General features: G+C 48.3%; 1 protein-coding gene across 1 annotated transcript; it reads left to right on the top strand.

Moving 5' to 3' along the window:
- The first annotated feature begins 2407 nt into the window (after positions 1–2407).
- On the top strand, positions 2408–18860 carry Dync2i2 (dynein 2 intermediate chain 2). The gene is made up of 9 exons (XM_051185058.1): positions 2408–2608; positions 11708–11956; positions 15539–15648; positions 16471–16628; positions 17153–17262; positions 17520–17687; positions 17769–18001; positions 18215–18372; positions 18539–18860. Exons 1-9 carry the CDS (start codon positions 2423–2425, stop codon positions 18775–18777), a joined length of 1611 nt encoding a protein of 536 aa, XP_051041015.1. The 5' UTR covers positions 2408–2422; the 3' UTR covers positions 18778–18860.
- The last annotated feature ends 19 nt before the right edge of the window (positions 18861–18879 follow it).

The following is an 18879-nucleotide window of genomic DNA, read 5'->3' as shown; positions in this document are numbered from 1 at the left end:
CTCAGACATTCAGGTCCTAAAGAACTTGTGAACTGTAGCAGCATCATTAGGCTTTTCTTCCCTCACCAGCACCTTCAAAACAAAACAAAACAAAAAGTGTGTGTGTGTGTGTGTGTGTGTGTGTGTGTGTGTGTGTGTGCAAGCCTGTGGTGCATACTTGGGCCACAGCATGGGTATACTGTTCAGAGGGCAACTTAGGGGAATTGGTTCTCTCTTTCTACCATATGGGTCCCAGGGATCCAACTCAAGGGGTCAGACTTTAGCACTGAGCCATCCTGCCAACTATACTTTTCCTTCCTGCCTTCCTTCCTTTTTTATTTTTGTTTTTCAAGACAGGGTTTCTCTGTATTGCTTTTGAGCCTGTCTTGGAACTAGCTCTATAGGCCAGGCTGAACTCAAACTCACAGAGATCCTCCTGCCTCTGCCTCCCAAGTGCTGGGATTAAAGGTGTGTGCCACCAACACCTGGCTTACTTTTTTTTTTATTATTTAAAAAGACTTTTACATTTTAAAATTAGATTTATTCATTTTTTATATGTTAATGTTACACCTCAATGTATGTATGTATGTTTGTGACCCCATATAGCTAGGTGCCCAAGGAGGTCAGAAGAGAGGATGTGATCCCCTGGAACTGGAGTTACAGATGGTTGTGAACTGCCAAAACTTGGGAATCTGCAAGAGCAAAGGTGCTCATAACCAGTGAGCTATCTTTCCAACCCCCCTCCATCACCTTTTTAAGAATCTGTTAACAGCTTAATATGGTGGTGTGTGCCTTGAATCCCAGGACTTTGTAGCAAAGCCAGGTGTTTAAAAAAACAAAAAACCAAAAACAAACAAATAAATATCCCCTTCTCCTCCCAGGGTTTCACTGTAGTCCTGGCTGCCCTGGAACATACTTTGTAGACCTCTGGCCTCAAACTCAAAGCTTTTTTCCTGTCTCTGCTTCCTGAGTGCTTGGATCAAAGGTGTGTGCCACCTGGTCTGATTTTTTTTTTAATTTAAATTTTATTATTTTTACTTTGTATGTATGGACGCTTTACCTGCATGAGTGTCTATGTGCCAGGTGCATGCCTAGTGCCTTCTGAGGACAGAAGAGGGTGTCACATCTTCCTGGGATCAAAATTACAGACAGTTGTTAGCTGCCATGTGGGTGCTGGAAATTGAACGTGGGTCCCCTGTAGGAGCAAGAAGCAAGTACTCTTACCCTTTGGGCCCTGAGGGTGATTTTTGAAATCCTTGGTGATGCTTGCAAATTTTTCTGGGGTTAAATGTGCCTCACAAAGAGGCCCTTCTTAGGAAGCGCCATCTTCGGAAGACTTTCTGCTGCATTCCACTCTCCCTCCCAGCAATGCTTATCTAATCGGCCCTCCTGGCCTTGGCTGCCTAGGAGGATCCTGTCCCTGGGTGGTGTACTGAGAACTAGACCTGGGCAGGCTTCCCAGTCTGCCCAAAGAGGAAACAAGCCCAGAGGACTAAACTAGATTAGGGCCTAGAAGCTCAGGGCTTCCTTTGGGGGATCAGGCAGGACACCTGTATCCTGGGACAGCTCTGTCAGTGCAATCAAGAGGCACAATTGAGCTATAGATGTAGTTCATTGGTAGAGCACAGGGGTTGGGATGCTGGAAGCCCAGGGTTCAATCCCCAGCACTTAAAAAAAAAGGACCAACCAACTAACAAGCAAGCAGGCAGTTGCTTCTGTTCGGTTGAGGGTTTAATAAGATTAACATTCATATATGACTTTGGGCGCTTTGTTTGACACAGTGTAGGCACTCATTAACTGGTAGTTGTGCCCTTTTGTGTGTCGAGGACTGAATCTGGGTCAACCTGTCATTGAGCTCAACTTTATCCCCAGTGGTTGCAGCTCTAATTTTAATTTAACAGGGATTTTATTTATTATTATTTTTTATGTAAACTTTATCATTTGGGCCTTCCACCAATTCAACCCCACTTTTGATCTGTGTATGAATATTTCCCATTAAGGGAGAAACTAAAAACGCTGCCAACTCAAGTGGTGCAATGTGTGGTTCTGCAGTACTCAGTTGCTTCCAACCCAGCCGGCTGTCCATTCCAGCTCGGCCAGAAGGCCGCAGGAGGTCCTCTCACCTCTGCAACCGGCCGCTCAGCGCCATCTTTGAACCTGGAGCCCATGCCCACTTCCTCACTTCGCTTTCTACCTCGAAGAGCTGTTCCAGTCTCAAACATAGCCTCTGGGAATAGAACAATCCCAAACCACTGCCTTATTGTTGTACTGGCTGATAAGAATCTTCATATTTTTCTTCGGGGCCTTAAGGACGACGCTGTAACCAGTTCAAAAAATGGCGCCTCCAGCCTCACTTCCTCTTTTCGAACTTCCGCTAAGGGAGGCAAACCCTGGATGTCAGGTCTCGTCTCAAGGCGCCGGCGCGAGAGGGCGGGCCGTCGCCATGGCAATGCACGAGTCGCCCAGGCCTTTTCGGCGGGCAGGAAGCGCCGGAGCTGCTACGCTGGCTGCTGGCGGGGCTGGCGGCGCCGAGCGGCCGGGGAGGCCCGCGCCTCTGCAGGATGAAACCCTGGGCGTGGCGTCCGTGCCCTCGCAGTGGAGGGGCGTCCAGGGAATTCGCGGGGAGACGGTGAGGGCGCTGCGCTTGGTGGCTCGGGCGGGAGGGTCGGGTCGCTGCGCAGTGTTTTCATAGAATTTTCACGCAAAAACTAACTCGAGGATGTATTCACATTAGACTAGCCCCAGTCTCTGAGGAGAAAAAAAACCAACAACAAAAACAAAACAAGGACAACAAAACTCTTAAGATTCCATGTAGTTTATTTTAAATGACATTTATGTAATTTATGTGAGTGTGTAGGGCATGCATGTGCCTTGGGCACCTGTGGAGGTCAGAGGATAACTTTACACAAATTAGTTCTTTCCTTCACCGCGTGGCTTCTGGGGATCCAATTCATGTTGTCAGGCTTGGCAAACTGCCTTTACCAGCCTATCCATCTCTTCAGCCTAGGAGCATGTTTTGAAGGATTTTTAGACAATTCAAACTGCCATGTTTTTTTTTTTTTGTTTGTTTTGTTTTTTGAAAGATTAGACTGCATCTTAAGGGTTAGCTGATAATTGGAGTGTAAAACCCTCTACCCTGGCTAGTGTATCTCCTGACTGCCGAAGGAGTTTTCCTGAACTTTTTATTGTATTTTATTTACTGAGTGAGAGAGTTTGTGTGGCATGAATGTGCCATTTGTGCTTAGTGGGAGTTGGTTGTTTCTTTCTACCATATGAGTCTTGTGGATGATGCTCAGGTGTCTAGGTTTGGCTGCAAGCACTTCTGCCTGCTTTATTAGCTGTGAGAATGTTGCAGGAGACAGAAGAAAGTGGCACCTTTTTTTCTAGGTATCTGTGATTTATGTCCAAAATTTAGAAGAGTTTGGATTGGCAGAAGAGTGGAAAGCCACACATGGTGGCACATACTTGTAATTCTGGCGCTTGGAAAGTGGAAGCAGGAGAATCAGAAGTTTAAGGTCACCCTGGGCTACATGCCACCTTGCCTCAAAAATGGCAAACAGGCTGGGGAGATGGCTCAGTAGTTATGAGTACTGGCTGCTTTCCCAGAGAATCTGGGTTTGTTCTCCAGAATCCACATTGTGACACACAGCCATCTGATACCCTCTTCCGTGGTCTGCAGGCACCAGGCACACATGTGGGGCACAACACATACATGTCAGGCAAAACATATATATATATATATATATATATATATATGTAACAACAATAACAACAGGAAAAGCTTTCTGCTCTTCCAGAAGATCCGACTTTGGTTTCCAGCACCGAGGCTGAGCCACTCTCAAATACCTGTAATGCAGCTTCTGGGTGCACCAGGCTTTCTTTTGGGTCACCAACCGGCTGCCAAATGAAGACACAGAGACTAAATACTGGCTTATGAGTGCCCTGCTCATGCTTGTCCCACTATCTCTTTTTGTCTTTGGTGTTTGTGTTTTTCAGACAGGGTTTCTCTCTTATAACTCAAATTAACCTGTTTCTGTTCATCTATGTTTTGCCTCGGGACTTCTTACCTTTCTTTTGTTTTGTATGTCCTACTCCATGTCTGCCTGGCTGGTGGCTGCCTGGCTGGCCCTGGGTATCTCTCTTCTCCCCTCCTCTCTCCTCATCTCCTTCCCTCCCTCCTCTCCTCTCCTCCTACTTATTCTCTCTGCCCACCAGTCCCACCTGTCTCTCTTCCCCTAACTATTGACCATTCAGCTTTCTATTAGACCAATCAGGTGCCTTAGGCAGGCAAAGCAACACATCTTTACATAGTTAAAGTAATATTCTGCAACACCAGAGAATCCAATACCCTCTCCTGAAGACATCAACACACATCTGGGAGACACCCAGAAGCATACGTACACACATAAACACAAATAAAATCTTTTGTTTGTTTGTTTGTTTTGTTTTGTTTTTCCAGACAGGATTTCTCTGTAGTTTTGGAGCTTGTCCTGGAACTTGCTCTTGTAGACCAGGCTGGTCTGAAACTCACAGAGACTCACCTGCCTCTGCCTCTTTAGTACTGGGATTAAAGGCATGCACCACCACTGACCAGCCAAATAAAGTCTTTTAAAAACAGTTGCACATACACAAGACAATAATTGGAGGGCTGGTGGGATGTTGCTAACAATAATTTGGAGGGCTGGTGGGGTGTTGCTCCTTGCTCCCTGGTACAGTGTTTGCCAAGCATGCAGAGGCTCTGGTTCAGTGAAGCACCGAGGCGTAATAATAACAAGCAAAAAGTAAACAAATGTTAGGAAGTTCTGGGGCTCAAAGCCAGTTCCTCTCTGGTTGGGCAAGCACTCCATCAGTAGCTATGTCCTCGGCCTAGAAAAACTAACTTGGAGATGGAGATGGATCTATGCTTAAGAGCATTTGCTGATCTTCAAGAAGACCCAAGTTGGTTCCTAGCACCCACATCAGGTGGTTTTCAACCATCTCTAACTCCAGCTTCAGGGGATCTGTCACCGTTTTCTGAACTCTGTGGGGACCTGTAACATACATGTACCCACTGACACACCATGCGCCCCCCCCCCCCTCTCTCTCTCGTGCGCGCGCACATAATTTAGAAACTTACTTTTGGAGAGATGACTCAGCAGTCAAGAGCATTTGCTGCTTGACCAGAGGACCCAGGTTCAGTTCCCAGCACCCACATGGCTACTCACAATCATCTGTAACTCCAGGGGATCCAGTGCTATATCCTGGAGTGCTAGGATTTAAGAACTTTAAAAGTTTCAGCCTTGCCTTTAAGTCGCCTGTTAAGATGTTTCCAGTCAGCCAGGTGGTGGCAGCATAAGCCTTTAGCAGGTGGATCTCTGAGTTGAAGCCAGCCTGGTCTGCAGCATGAGTTCCAGGAGATCCAGGGCTACACAGAGAAACCCTGTCTCAAAACAAGACAAACACAATAAGATGTTTCTTTCCCTCCTGTCCAGCAAGTCTGTGCTGTATTTTTTAAGTCTCTGGCAAATTCCTCTGGAGAAGTTGGACATGGGCACATGGTAATATGAGTCTGCATTTTAGCAGGGAACTAAAAAGAACACATTAATAATATGTTTACATTTATTTTTATTCTTTAAACATTTTTTAAATTTACTTTTTTTTGGAGACAGGGTTTCTCTGTGTTGCTTTGGAGCCTGTTCTGGAACTAACTAGCTCTGCAGACCAGGCTGGCCTCCAACTCACAGAGATCTGCCTGCCTTTGCCTCCTGAGTGAGTGCTGGGACTAACTTTGCCTCCCGAGTGAGTGCACCACCAACCCTCAAAGTATTTAATTTATTATGTATTCTGCTGGCATGTCTGCCTGCATGCTAGAAGAGGGCATATAGCCCTAGCTGGCCTGTAATTCACTTTTTGGCCCTGGCTGGCTTTGCCATCACAGGGATCCAGCTGCTGGTACTAAAGGTATCTGCCACCAGGACAGGCTTTTTTCTCAACATAGGCTGATGTGTTCACAGTAGGAAGGGTTTGATTTTGGGTTTGGTAGTGCAGACTCTGATTAGGCACTGGGCCTTGTAATTGTTCCCTAGTGGGGTGTGTTAGTGTCCTTGTGGAAGGAGCCATTGCTAATGTGAAAACACAATGCTACTCCCCTGGGGGGGGTGGGCGTTAGAGTTTGGGTACCAGTGCAGTTGGAGCCACTGGGCTGCCCTGGAGAGTTTAACATGAGCACATTGCCTGCAGCCTGCTGTGTTTCTGGACAGCATGTGTGGGGTTTGACATGGGAATCTGTGTTTATAGGTTGCAATGCTAAGCCATTAGTAGTTAACTACTCAGCTCTGTCTGCTGTCAGAGCACCAGAGGTTTGTCTTACCAGAATGTGGGGTGGTAGCTGGTGTCAATTCCATGGGGGGTGGAGTCAGGTATTCAGGGCCAGCCTTGGCTACCTAATGAGTTTTAGGTTAGCCTGGAGCTTTGTCTCAAAAAAATTATGAATAAAGAATAGTGATAAAATATATGTGTAAGGTGATGGTGGTATATGTCTTTAATCCCAGCACTCAGGAGGAAGAGGCAGGTGGATTTCTGTAAGTTTGAGGCCATCCTTCAAAGCTACATAGAGAAACCCTGTCTTGAAAAACCAAAATAACACAAAAACAAACAAACAAAAACTCCAAAATATACATGTAAACCATTCAGGTGCAGGCCAGCAGCTCCGTGATTTTTTCCTCCTCAGTGGACATGAGCTAGCTCCTTGAGGAAGGGAAGGGTTACCTCCTACAGGAACCCAGGAAGTTTGAGCTGAGCAATGTGTCTTCCCATCCCGTGGACTGTGGGTGGATTTCTCTTGCCTTCTCCTGCCCACATGAGTAAGCTTGTGGGGACTCTGCTTGATAGGCTGGGCTTTGCTTGTGTTTCATGGCACATGGCGCCCCCTGCTGGAGCCTGGGCCCTTAAGTAAATCCGAGGCACATCCCCTTGCTACAGCCTTCTTAGTACCTGGATGACAGGCATGCTACCATGTTTGGAGCTCCCCTCCCCACTGTGACACATTGTTACTCAAGCTGGTCTCAAACTTGACAGTCCTCCTGCCTCCACCTCCTGAGTGCTGGGATGACAGGTGTGTGACCCTTTTGTTTCTAGAGGAAAGCAGTGTGAAGACACAGACTAATAATCAGTAGTATCAGTGACCACAGACCTGCTCCAAGCCTGGCTAAGGAAGAGTGCTTAGTCTTTCAAGTAGCCATTTGCTGCAGAAGCACTCAGAGCGGGGTTTCATTGTGGTTTGGGTCACCTGGTAGAGTGTTTATCTAGTATGCAGGAAGCTGGGCGCTTAGTTCCCAACACTGAGTAGGCTGGGTGTGGGCACATGCATACCTGTAACCCCAGGTAAAAAATAGGATGCTAAGAAGTTCAAGGTCAGGTTGGGGAGTGGCACATGCCTTTAATTGTAGCACTTGAGAGGCAGAGGCCAGCCTGATCTTCAGAGTGAGTTCTAGGATAGACAGGACTGTTTCACAGTGAAACACTGTCTAGAAAAAAAAAAAAATAAACACCCACCCAAAAGTTCAAGGTCATCTTCAGTTATAGGTGAATTTGAAGTCGTCCTGGGGTACTTACGACCCTGGAAGTAGGGGAGGATGCTCAGTGCCCATAGAGGTCTCGTGTGTCCTAAACACTGGTTGAAATAGGTGGGTGCTTGCTGTACTGCTGTCATGTACGTAGAGTGTCTACTAAGTGCTAGCACAGGCCCAGGAAGGGAGTAGTCTTGGATGGTATGTGTGGACCATGGGGAAGCCAAGGGCTCCTTGGTGGGTTCTTCTTACACATTGTCCAGACCGGGTGAGTAGATGTGATCAGAAAAGAGGGTGGAGGGCCTGGGTGTGTGGCCCTGGGCTTCATCCCAGGACCACAAAAATAAGTAAACACAAACACCTATATACACACGTATTATCTTTTTTAATTTAAAAGTTTTTTCCATATAATACATTCTGATCATGGTTTCTCCTCTCAGATCTTCTCCATCCATATATATGCACATTCTTTCTTTTTCTTTGAAAACAAATAGGACTTTGAAAAATAAACTACAACAGAACAAAACAAACAGAAAAAAAAGAAAGCCAAGCCAAAAATATTTTACTTTGAGACAGGGTTTCTCTGTGTAGTCCTGGCTGTCCTGGAACTAGCTCAGTAGGACAGGCTGGCTTAGAACTCACCTGCCTCTGCCTCGGGGATTAAAGGTGTGTGCCACCAGTGCCCGGCACAAACACAAAAATATTTTAAAGCCTCATGCTTCCCAGGCTGGTTTTATACTTGCCATGTAGGCAAGGATGAACCTGTGATCCCCCTGCATCCACATTCCATGTGGTCGGATTGCAGGTGTGAGTCACTGTATTAGGGTTTCTGTTGCTGTGAAGAGAAACCATGGCCACTGTAACTCTTATGAAATCATTTAATTGAGGTGATGGCTTACAGTTTCAGAGGTTTAGTCCATTATCATGGCAGGAGCATGGTGGCTGGGAGTATGGGGGTGTTCAGGCAGGCATGGTACTGCAGAATTCTACATCTGATACAAAGGCAACAGGAAGTAAACTGCCTCACAGGGTATGGCTTGAGCATAAATGAGACCTCGAAGCCCTGCTCCACAGTGACCTAGTTCCTCAGGCCACCCCACTTAGTAGTGCCACTCCCTATGGGACCATCTCCTCTTTCTTTCTCTTTCTTTTTCTTTAAGATTTATTTTATGTGTATGAGTGCTCTATCTGCATGTATGCCTTTATACCAGAAGAGGGCGTTGGATCCCATTATAAATGGTTGTGAGTCAACATGTGGTTTCTGGGAATTGAACCCAGGACCTCTGGAAGAGCATCCTGTGCTCTTAACCACTGAGCCTTTCAAACCACCACAGTTTAGATTGTACCTTTCAGTGTCTTTTTCTTTTTCTTTTTCTTTCTTTTTTTTCCTTTCTTTCTTTTAGACAGGGTAGCCCTGGATGTCCTGGAACTTGCTATGCAGATCAGGCTGGCCTGGAACTCATAGCGATCCTTCTGCCTGAGCTTCTGTCTCCCAAGTCCTGGAACTAATGGTTTGCACCACCACACCAGCCTGACCACATATTTTCAACTAAAAGCTTTGTCTTTGTCCACTTGTGTTGATGTCATTGACTTCCTCGTCTTGCTCTAGGGTTATCATTGCTTGGCTTACCCATGATGGGTAAGACTGTGGGAGACTGTGGAGGAGCTGGTTTCCTTACAGTCTGCCTGCCCTGGGCTGCTTCCCTGAACCATCAGGACATTTACTTTGTCAAGCCAAGTTCCAGGATTGATCAGCTAGTGATAGTGATTCAGCCCAGAACTCCTTCAGAGTAAGGGCTCTCAACCTTTCTAGTGCTGTGACCCTGTAACACTTCCTCATGTGGTGACTCCGCCCATAAAATTATTTTTATTGCTACTCCATAACTGTAATTTTTCTACTGTTAGGAATTGTAATGTATATCTGGCATGCATCCCCAAAGGGGTCATGGCCCACAGGGTTAAAACCAGTTTTACAATGAGATGACTGGCCAGACAATCTTTTGTCCCCAGCCCGTGTTGGCTCAGTCTTGACGGTAAGTAGCAGATACCCACCCAGTGCATCTCATGGTGGACTCTTTGTAGTGTGTCCCAAGACCTCCACATGGCTCATGCAGCTGGTTCTTTGAGAGGCAGAGGTTGGAATCTACCACCATTATTATTATGTGGCCATGTGTGTGCATGGTTTTGTGTGTGTGTACATGCTCGAGTGTACATGTGTGGAAGCCAGAGTAGCTCATGACCACAGGGTTGCTTGGTTCCAACCTGTATCTGAGACTTTGCTTGGACCCCTTGGACTGGTTCCAGCAGCCTGCACGTGGGCTCCTGATTTCCCCCCATATTTCAGTCTGAAGGAGCTGGCCAGGGCTTCTCCATGTCTGTCAGAGCCAGACACCTTTGCACTGGAGTCTTCCATTTTTATTTGAACCCTCCCTTATATACCTGGTACCAAGTGTCCTGCATGTGGTATTTTCTGTTATCTGGCAGATAGTAGCAGGCCAGGGCTTCATAGGTGTGTGTTTACATATGCTCCCCAAACACCTTGTGAAGCGCTGGGCGTGCAGAAATGGTAAGATGGGACCTTGTGCTGGAGGGACATCTGTTTGCTAGCTAGGAGTTTTGGGTAAGTGTGAATTTGATAATACGGATAGCTGGCTGCCAGGGATGCCTGCCTGTCCTTGTCCCTTGTGGCTGGAAAGACATTGCACTGAGGTTCCAGGGCCTTGTCTGAAGAGTTTGTGTGCAGAGCTTGGTGGGGTGGCAGTGGTCTGGGCCTCATTCCCAAGAGCCGATTTTGGTAGACAAGATGATAAAGGTGGCTGCACTTCTGATTTGATGCCTATTCCTGTAGCATTGATGTAGGGATGGGGTCTACGCATAGGCAGTGGTTGCTTTTCTCACCACTGACTTGTCATGGGTACTGGTCTGAAAGAAAGGCACCTATTCTGGTTAGGGTCTTTTTGTTTTCTTTGGTTTGTTTTTGTTTATTTTGTCAACTTGACACAAGGTAGGGTCTGCAGTTGCTGAAATACCAGCATCACATTGGTTTGCAGGCTTTTGTCTGTGAGGGCCCAGCCGCTGTGGCTCTCTGAGCAAGCCAGGAAGCAGCAGCATTGTTCTGTGGCCTTTCCTTTAGTTCCTGTCTCCAGGTTCCTGCCTGAAGTCCTGCCCTGACTTCCTTTGATTGTGGTGGTTTGAATGCAATTGGCCTCCACAGTCTCATAGGGAGAGGCACTATTAGGTGTGGCTTTGCTGGGGTGCATGTGGCCTTGTTGGGGGAAGTGTGTCACTGTGGGGCGGGCTTTGAGGTTTGGATCCCATCCACTGTCAGTTGATTTTCTGTTGCCTACAAAATGTAGCACTCTCAGATCCAGTCCCATGTCTGCCTGTATTCTGTCATGCTCTGCCATGACAGTAATTGACTGAACCTCTGAACCTGTAAGCGAGCCCCCTCAATAGCGAGCCCCCTCAATTATGTCTTCTTTTTTTTGTTTTGTTTTTTTTTAAAGATTTATTTATTGTGTTTACAATGCTCTGCTTACATGGCTGCTTCAACACCAGAAGAGGGCACCAGACCCAATTACAGATGGCTGTGAGCCACCATGTGGTTGCTGGGAATTGAACTCAGGACCTTTGGAAGAGTAACCAGAGCTCTTAACCTCTGAGCCATCTCTCCAGCCCCCAATTATGTCTTCTTTGTAAGGGTTGCTGTGGTCATGGTTTTTCTTTATGGCAATAAAAACCCTAAGATTATGATAAGCTAAATCAACCCTCTTCTCCCCAAGTTGGTTTTGGTCAGAGTAGCAACAGAGAACAAACTAGGCCAGTTAGATCATGCTGGCTTCAAACTCACAGGATCAGTCTACCTCAACCTCCCTGCTGGGATTACAGGTGTAAACCAGCATATTCTGCTTGCAGTTTGTGCTCTTAACCACTGAGGCATCTTGCCAGGAAACAGCCCCCCCCCAACTGTTTTTTGTCTTTTTTTTGGTTATTTTTTAAATAATGTTGTGTGTGTTTGTGCAGATATTGTACAAGTCTGAGGACAACTTTGAGGAGTCTGTACTCTTGTTCCACCATGTGGGTTCTAGGAATTGAACCCAGGTCATTAGACTTGGCGGCAAGCACCTTTACCCACTGAGCCATTTCACTGACCCATGACCCTGGTTTCAATCTGCTTTTAGAAAAGTTGCCAGACAGCCAGCATTGCTACAGCAGAGGCATCTGCCCAAGCCAGGACACATGTGGATGCCCAGGTGCAGACAGAGGCTCCTGAGCCAGTGGCCCTGGTACCTGTTTCCCAGCCTGACACGCTCAGGCTTGCAGCCTTTCTCCGGAGGGTGGAGGCCATGGTCATCCGGGAGCTGAACAACAACTGGCAGAGCCATGCCTTTGATGGCTACGAGGTGAACTGGACAGAGCCGCAGCAGACGGTGAGGTCCTAGCTGCTGGCCAGGGGTGGAGGTGGGGGTGGGGGGATAGGGGTAGAGGGTGGGGGGCTGGGGGTTGTGCCTCTTCATTAGAACTTGCTTTGCTTTGTTCCACTCCAGTGGCAGTGGGGTCAGCAGCCTGTTTACCAGGTACAGAGGTGGAGCCAACTCACCCTGGGAGGTGACCCTTCAGGAGTGCCCATAATGAAAGCAAGTGGCAGAAGAGATAAAGGTTTTGCCTCCAAGGCAGCCTGCCACTAGCCTGGTACCACCCTAGGGAATGACCTGCTGTGGTCTCTCTTCTTGGGTCAACTGTATTACTGTTATCTTCTCTTCATAGATAGGCTTGGAGAAGTTGAGTGCCTTGCCTATGGCTGCACAACTCTGTGTTATCTGAGCTGGAACCTGAACCCTGGGCAGTGTTCTAAAGACACAGCATGTCTTGGCATTTCTGCTTTCTAGGCACAGTTTCAGACTGTCCTCTGTGGACCTGGGTGTGCAGCTGGATTGACAGCTAAAGTGTCAAGTGTGATTAAATGATGGGGGTTGGTCTTTTAGTTTTTGTTTCTTCATTTGGTTTGTTTTTATTTTTTGAGACAGGGTTTCTCTGTGTAGCCATGACTGTCCTGGAACTCACCCTGTAGACCAGGCTGGCTTTGAACTCATAGAGAGCCTCCTGCCTCTGCCTCCCAAGTACTGGGATTAAAGCTGTGTGCCACCACCACACAGCCTTGTTTTGTTTCTTGCTACAGTCACCCAAGGGCACCACCTGGCTCTATATATATGGTTTCTTTTAATTGTGTGTGTGTCTGCCTGTGGGTATGTGCAGGATGTCATCTCTTGGAATCAGAGTTATAGGCTCTTATAGGTTGCCTGATGTGGGTGCTGGATTAAACTCAGGTCCTCTGGAAGAGCAGTACATGTGCTTAACCTGTATCCATGGTGTGGACTGGCCAGCCTTGATTTTGGAGATTCCCCCTGCCTCTCCTTCTGGAGATATGCATCACCACAACCAGTGAGGGTTTGATTCTTAGTGTAAACTTTATAACTACAAGTGCCCAGGTGACAATGCGTGTAGGCTCACAATTTTCCTCAAGTACAGGAGTTCAGGGAAGCAGATCCCAGGTCAAGGACTGTATGTGACAGACCTGTGCCCTCCTCAGCAGTCTCCTTTCTTGGCCTTGTCCCTAACCATTTTCTTGAAGGCATCTATGCAATGGCTTATTCATGTGGACTTAGCCTTTCCATCCACAGCCACATGAGAGAACCTGATCTGCACTCACTGGCTTTCGTTCTTGGCTTTCCAAGGAAGGCTGCCTTGACACGAGTGTCCCGGCTTCTGGAGGCTATGCCTTACTTTACTTACTTATTTTTGACAGTTTAAGCAGAAATTTGTTTAGCAGAGCAAATGTTCCAAAGACCAGATTGGAATGGGCCACCCCAAGGTAGAGTGCCTTTTTATTAAAACAAAAAACAAAAGAACAACAGGGTCTCACTGTGTAGCTCTGGCTAGTCTGGAACTCACTATGTAGACCAGGCTGACCTCAAAGTTTTGGCACTCTGCCTCAGCCTCCTGAGGATTGGGATTGCAGGCATTCATCACCACACACACAGTGGGCCTGAGCTCCGTGGGTCTCTGTCTCTAGGAGTGGGTGCTGCTCTGTGGCCTTGGGGAGCCCACCAGCATTGCCACAGCCTTGCACATCAGTGGCAGTGGGCATGTGTTCCTGAAGACTTTGCAGGACTGGGCTCTTGCCTTGGGTCAGTCATGAGATCAGGGAGTATGGAGTTTACACCAGAATTTTGATTCTCTGCTGCTAGCCTACCCTCTCCCCCACCAACTGTTGGGACTGTGACCATCTCCTTTGCTGCTCCCAACGGTTGAGGAAAAGATTCCAAGTCAACAAGTCAAGATTCAAAAAACAAACAAACAAAACCAAAAAAGAAGCCTTGATTTGGGAGACAGGGAGTGGAGCCATGTGACAAAAAAAAATTAAAGACCCAGAGATTGATATTAGGGTTCAAACTTCGAGCCACAGGTCAGAAAAGCAAAGCAGCCAGTCATTAGCTTCTTACCTCTTACGTCAGGCTGAAAGGGCTGATCTTGCTGCCTCTCCTCAATGTGACTAGATATCCTGAGACTGAATGTCTTCCTCTCCTCAATGTGGCTGGAGAATGAATGCCTGATACTGACCTTGCTCCTGTCTTATATATCTCTCTAATGCTGGGATTAAAGGTGTGTGATCCCAGGTGCTGAGATCATCTTTGTTTGAGCTGTTTCTCTTTAGGACTGGATCAATCTTTTCTTTCTTTCTTTTTTGTTTTGTTTTGTTTTTTTGAGATGGGTTCCTCTGTAGCTTTTGAGACTGTCCTGGAACTTGCTCTGTAAACCAGGCTGGCTTCAAACTCACAGAGATCTACCTGCCTCTGCCTCCCAAGTGAGTTCTGGGACTAAAGGCATGCTCCACTGCTGCCCGGCAGGACTGGATCAATCTTATGTAGATCTAGGTGGCCTTGAACTCACAGAGATCCATCTACCTCTTAATCCTGAGTCCTAGGATTAAAGGTATGTGCCACCACCTCCTAGCTTCTGACTGCTGGGATTCTGGCTTCTATGGCTTGTGGCTGACTTTGCTTTCTAAATCCTCAGGCAAACTTTAATAACTCATAAACAATGTATCAATACATAGCCAGACATGTTGACCCACATCTGTAATCCCAGCTGAAGCAGGATTGCCATGAGTTTGAGGCTAGCCTGGGTTATATATTGAGACACTGTCTGAAAAACTTTCCTCTCTGCATAAAATTGGCATGCTAGCCTTTTATAGGTGTGTAGGCCAGTGGAGTTTAATGCAATCCCCCATGTGCAGCCATTACTACCTTCCAGCTTTTTGCTGCATGTGCCCTGAGACTCTAGCTTGTAGCCTGCATCAGGTATCTTCCAAAGCTCTGGAAACATCTTCACGGTGGCAGGTGGAAGCAGTCTATTTCTCTCTCTCTCTCTCTCTCTCTCTCTCTCTCTCTCTCTCTCTCTCTCTCTCTCTCTCTCTCTCTCTCTCTCTCTCTCTCTCTCTCTCTCTCTCTCTCTCTCTCTTTCTCTCTCTCTCTGTGTGTGTGTGCGTTTGTTAAGAAGCCAGCAGCTCAAGCTGGTCTAGAACTCATGCAATCCTCTTGCCTCAGCCTCCCAAGTACTGGGGTTATAGTGATGAGTCCCATTCCTAGAGTAGTTTACATTACATTTTACTCTGGGCTGATCAGTGGATGTGGGCAGTCTGTAGGCCTTGGGTTGGGTGTGATTTTCCTATGTTGCCCTGAGGCTACCTACTAGAGCAGTGGTTCTCAACCTTCCTAATACTGTGTCCCTTTAATGCAGTTCCTCATGTTGTGGGGACCCCATTTCCATTACTACTTCATAACTGTAATTTCTCTAGATACGACTCATAATGTAACTGTATGCCTTCTAGTGGTCTTAGGCAACCCCAGTGAAAGGGTCATTCAACCCCCAAAAAGGCTGTGACCCACATGTTGAGAACGACTTACTAGATGGATTTAGTGCTTAGGGTTAGGAATGGTCTGTTTCTGCAGGTGTCCTGTCTGCATACCCTGGTCTACCCCCCAGCCCAAGGGCAGGGTCTGCATGTGACTGGCATTTCCTGGAACGCCACGGGCTCTGTGCTGGCCTGTGCCTATGGTCGGTGAGTGACAGCTGGGGTGGGTGGGAAATAATGGAGATCCTAAGGCTTGTATGGACCTCTGTTTCATTAGCTTTAGGCTAAAGGGTTAGGTAAAGAGCAGAGGGAGGGCTGAGAGCCCATGCTTTTTACCTGGCAGAAAAGCAAGCCTTGGGTTCAAGTTGGCCACCAGCCATTACTCTGGTGTCTGTTGCTGGATACTCTGTGGTCCTCACCCACTAATGCATATATACACACTTCCTCCTTAACATAGGGCCTCACTTCCTCACTTTATAGCTCAGGATGGCAGGGTGGCTTTGGTCCCTCTCTCTCTTTTTTTTTCTTTTTTTTTTTTTGATTTTCGAGGTGGGGTTTTTCTGTATTACCTTGGAGCCTGTCCTGAAACTAGCTCTGTAGACCAGGCTGGCCTTGAATTCAGAGATCTGCCTGCATCTGCCTCCCAAGTGAGTGCTGGGACTAAAGGTGTGTGCCACCAATGCCCGGCTTGGTGTCTGTATCTTGTCTCAGCCTTCCGAGTGCTGGAATTACAAGTGTCCTCTGCTGTCAGTGGGCTATTGCCCAGCTCAAGGGCACAGTCTTCATGTGACTAGCATTTTCTTAACAGGGTGTACAGGCAGGGCACCTGCAGTGACATAATAACTGGCTTGGGAACTCTTTTCTAGAGCACATTGTGCCCTTTTGAGTACCATTGAGGAACCCGTGAATATACCTATAGTACAGTCTGGGTGTGTAGGGGACACAGGCTAAATTTTGTCAGGGTTAGCTGGGCAGAGATGGAGGAGGTAATGGGAGCCGAGGAAGACACTGAGGTGTGACCTCATGCAGGCTAGATGATGGGGACTGGAGCACGCTTAAGTCCTATGTGTGTACTTGGAACCTGGACCGCCGAGGCCTGAACCCCCAGCAGCCATCAGTAGTGGTGGAGGTGCCCAGTGCTGTCATGTGTCTGGCCTTTCATCCCACACAGCCCTCACACATTGCAGGTAAGTACCTAGCCACTTATCAGCCTCTTTCCCCAAATTTCTGCTTCCCATCCAGCTACAGGCAGCCAAGAAGCTTTTGGCTAGCCTGTCAGCTTCTGGCTTGGGCAGGTCAGTTGGGGGGGGGGTCAATGAAGTTTCCCTGGCCTCCTGCCTTGTCTGTAGCTGGGGGATAATGCGCCTGTGTGGACCTGTGAGGGGGTGTGGAGCTTGGAGGAGTCATTTGGAAGGGCCAGAGTCTAGCTGTGCAAGAGCAGAGTGGGAACAGCGGATGCAGAGGTGGGCTGCCCCCGGAGCTGACAGCAGATGTGCCTGCCGGAGGGGCAGGTTGCTGGGCATGGGCCTTAGTTTTCTGTGGGGAATAGTGGCTGATGTGTAGCAAGGAGGGAATGAGTTTGAGTCCTGGGAACCACGATTTCCCCCCTCAGGAACTCCTCAGAAGAGGCCTTTGTTCTGACTACATTGCATGGGGGGGGGGTTTGCTGGGTATAGCTGAGCTGATGCCCAGGTCTGGCTTTTCCGCATAGGGGGGCTGTATAGTGGTGAAGTGCTGGTGTGGGACATGAGCCGACCCGAGGACGCACTGCTTTGGCGCACAGGTCTGACTGATGACACCCACACAGACCCTGTGTATCAGGTCAGGAGGCTGATGGGGGCTAGCAGGAAGTCACTTCTACACCCTTGGAGGTGGTGTGATGGCAGCAGCTGCTTCAGGGAGTTGGTGTTGGACAGCTGCCTGGGCACAGGTTCCCCCAACCTCCTGGCTGGAGGAAGGACTTCAGAAGCCCCTGTCTCTGAAGTTTCCCCAGAATTCTTTACCCCTAAAAGGGACAGCTGGGGTGAGGCTGACATGGGAGGCTCCCCTCTATCCTGCCCTGTGCTTTGTCATCTCAGGTGCTGTGGTTGCCTGAACCCCGGCATAGCCACCGCTTTCAGGTGCTGAGTGCGGCCACTGATGGGAGGGTGCTGCTCTGGAGGGGCAGTAGCGCTGGGCAGCTGCGGCTCTGCAAGGGCTTTGCTCTAGCTGTGCACCAGCTGCCTCGGAGCACCAAACTGAAGAAGGTAAGGACATGGGCCCAAGGAAGCCGGGCTGTGGGAACCCATCTGTGCTCAGGATTTATAATCACTGTCACTTTTCCACAGCCACCCCGTGGAGAGACTGAGGTGGGGGTGACATCAGTGGCCTTCTCCAGCTTTGACTCCAGCATTTTTGTTCTGGGCACAGAAGGTGGCTTTCCCCTCAAGTGTTCCCTGGCAGCGGAGGAAGCTGCTCTCACTCGGATGCCCAGCTCTGTGCCCCTTAGGGCCCCAGTGCAGTTTACCTTCTCTCCCCATGGTGGCCCTGTGTACTCTGTGAGCTGTTCCCCCTTCCACAGGTAGGGTATCAGCCTGGGCTTGCTGCTCAGGCACAGGGAAGTCCGCATTGCCCCAACTTTTCAACACTGGCATTCTGATTTGGTGGTTGGTCCTGGGGCCTATCCCCTTTAAGGGCTCATCTCAGATGTGGAAGCTAAGGGAGTCTTCCATACAGACAGCCTAGGAAGTGCTGGTGGTAGCGCCATACAGGCTACCCTTTCTGCATTGTCTAGGAATCTCTTCCTGAGTGCTGGGACCGATGGCCATGTCCACCTATACTCCATGCTGCAGGCCCAGCCTCTGACCTCACTGCAGCTGTCTCACAAGTACCTGTTTGCTGTGCGCTGGTCCCCTGTGCGCCCCTTGGTTTTTGCTGCTGCTTCTGGGGAAGGTAGGAGGCAAGAGCCACACAGCCTTTTTCTAAGTGCAGGAGTCATGTGGTGACGATGGTTTTTATCCAGGCCACTGGTGCCCACCACAAGGCACACAGGGAAAAAAGTACATGCCACAGCCTCCCCCAGCTGTGGTTTTTATTTTCTGAACCTTTCTCCCTGCAGGTGATGTACAACTGTTTGACCTCCAGAAAAGCTCACAGAAACCCACTGTTTCCATAACACAAACCCAAGATGGAAGTCCTGTCTATTGTCTGGAGTTTAACAGCCAGCAAACTCAGCTCTTAGCTGCTGGTGACGCCAAGGGCATGGTGAAGGTGTGGCAGCTGAGTACAGCTTTCACAGAACAAGGGTCCAGGGAGGCAGAGGACTTGGACCAACTGGAAGCGGAAATAGCTACCTGAGGGCCACAAGGAGCAGCAGGGGCAGGGTGTCTCTCCAGGAAGGCTGTGTGCTAAGCTGGATAAAGAGGAGCAAAAGCTTTTAAGGGGAGAATTGAGTCCTTT

This window comes from Phodopus roborovskii, unplaced genomic scaffold (genome assembly GCF_943737965.1).
Source record: "Phodopus roborovskii unplaced genomic scaffold, PHOROB, whole genome shotgun sequence".
In the NCBI taxonomy this organism is placed as follows: Eukaryota; Metazoa; Chordata; class Mammalia; order Rodentia; family Cricetidae; genus Phodopus; species Phodopus roborovskii.
Note: the sequence above shows the minus strand (reverse complement) of the source record. Positions and strands in the feature narration are given on the sequence as shown.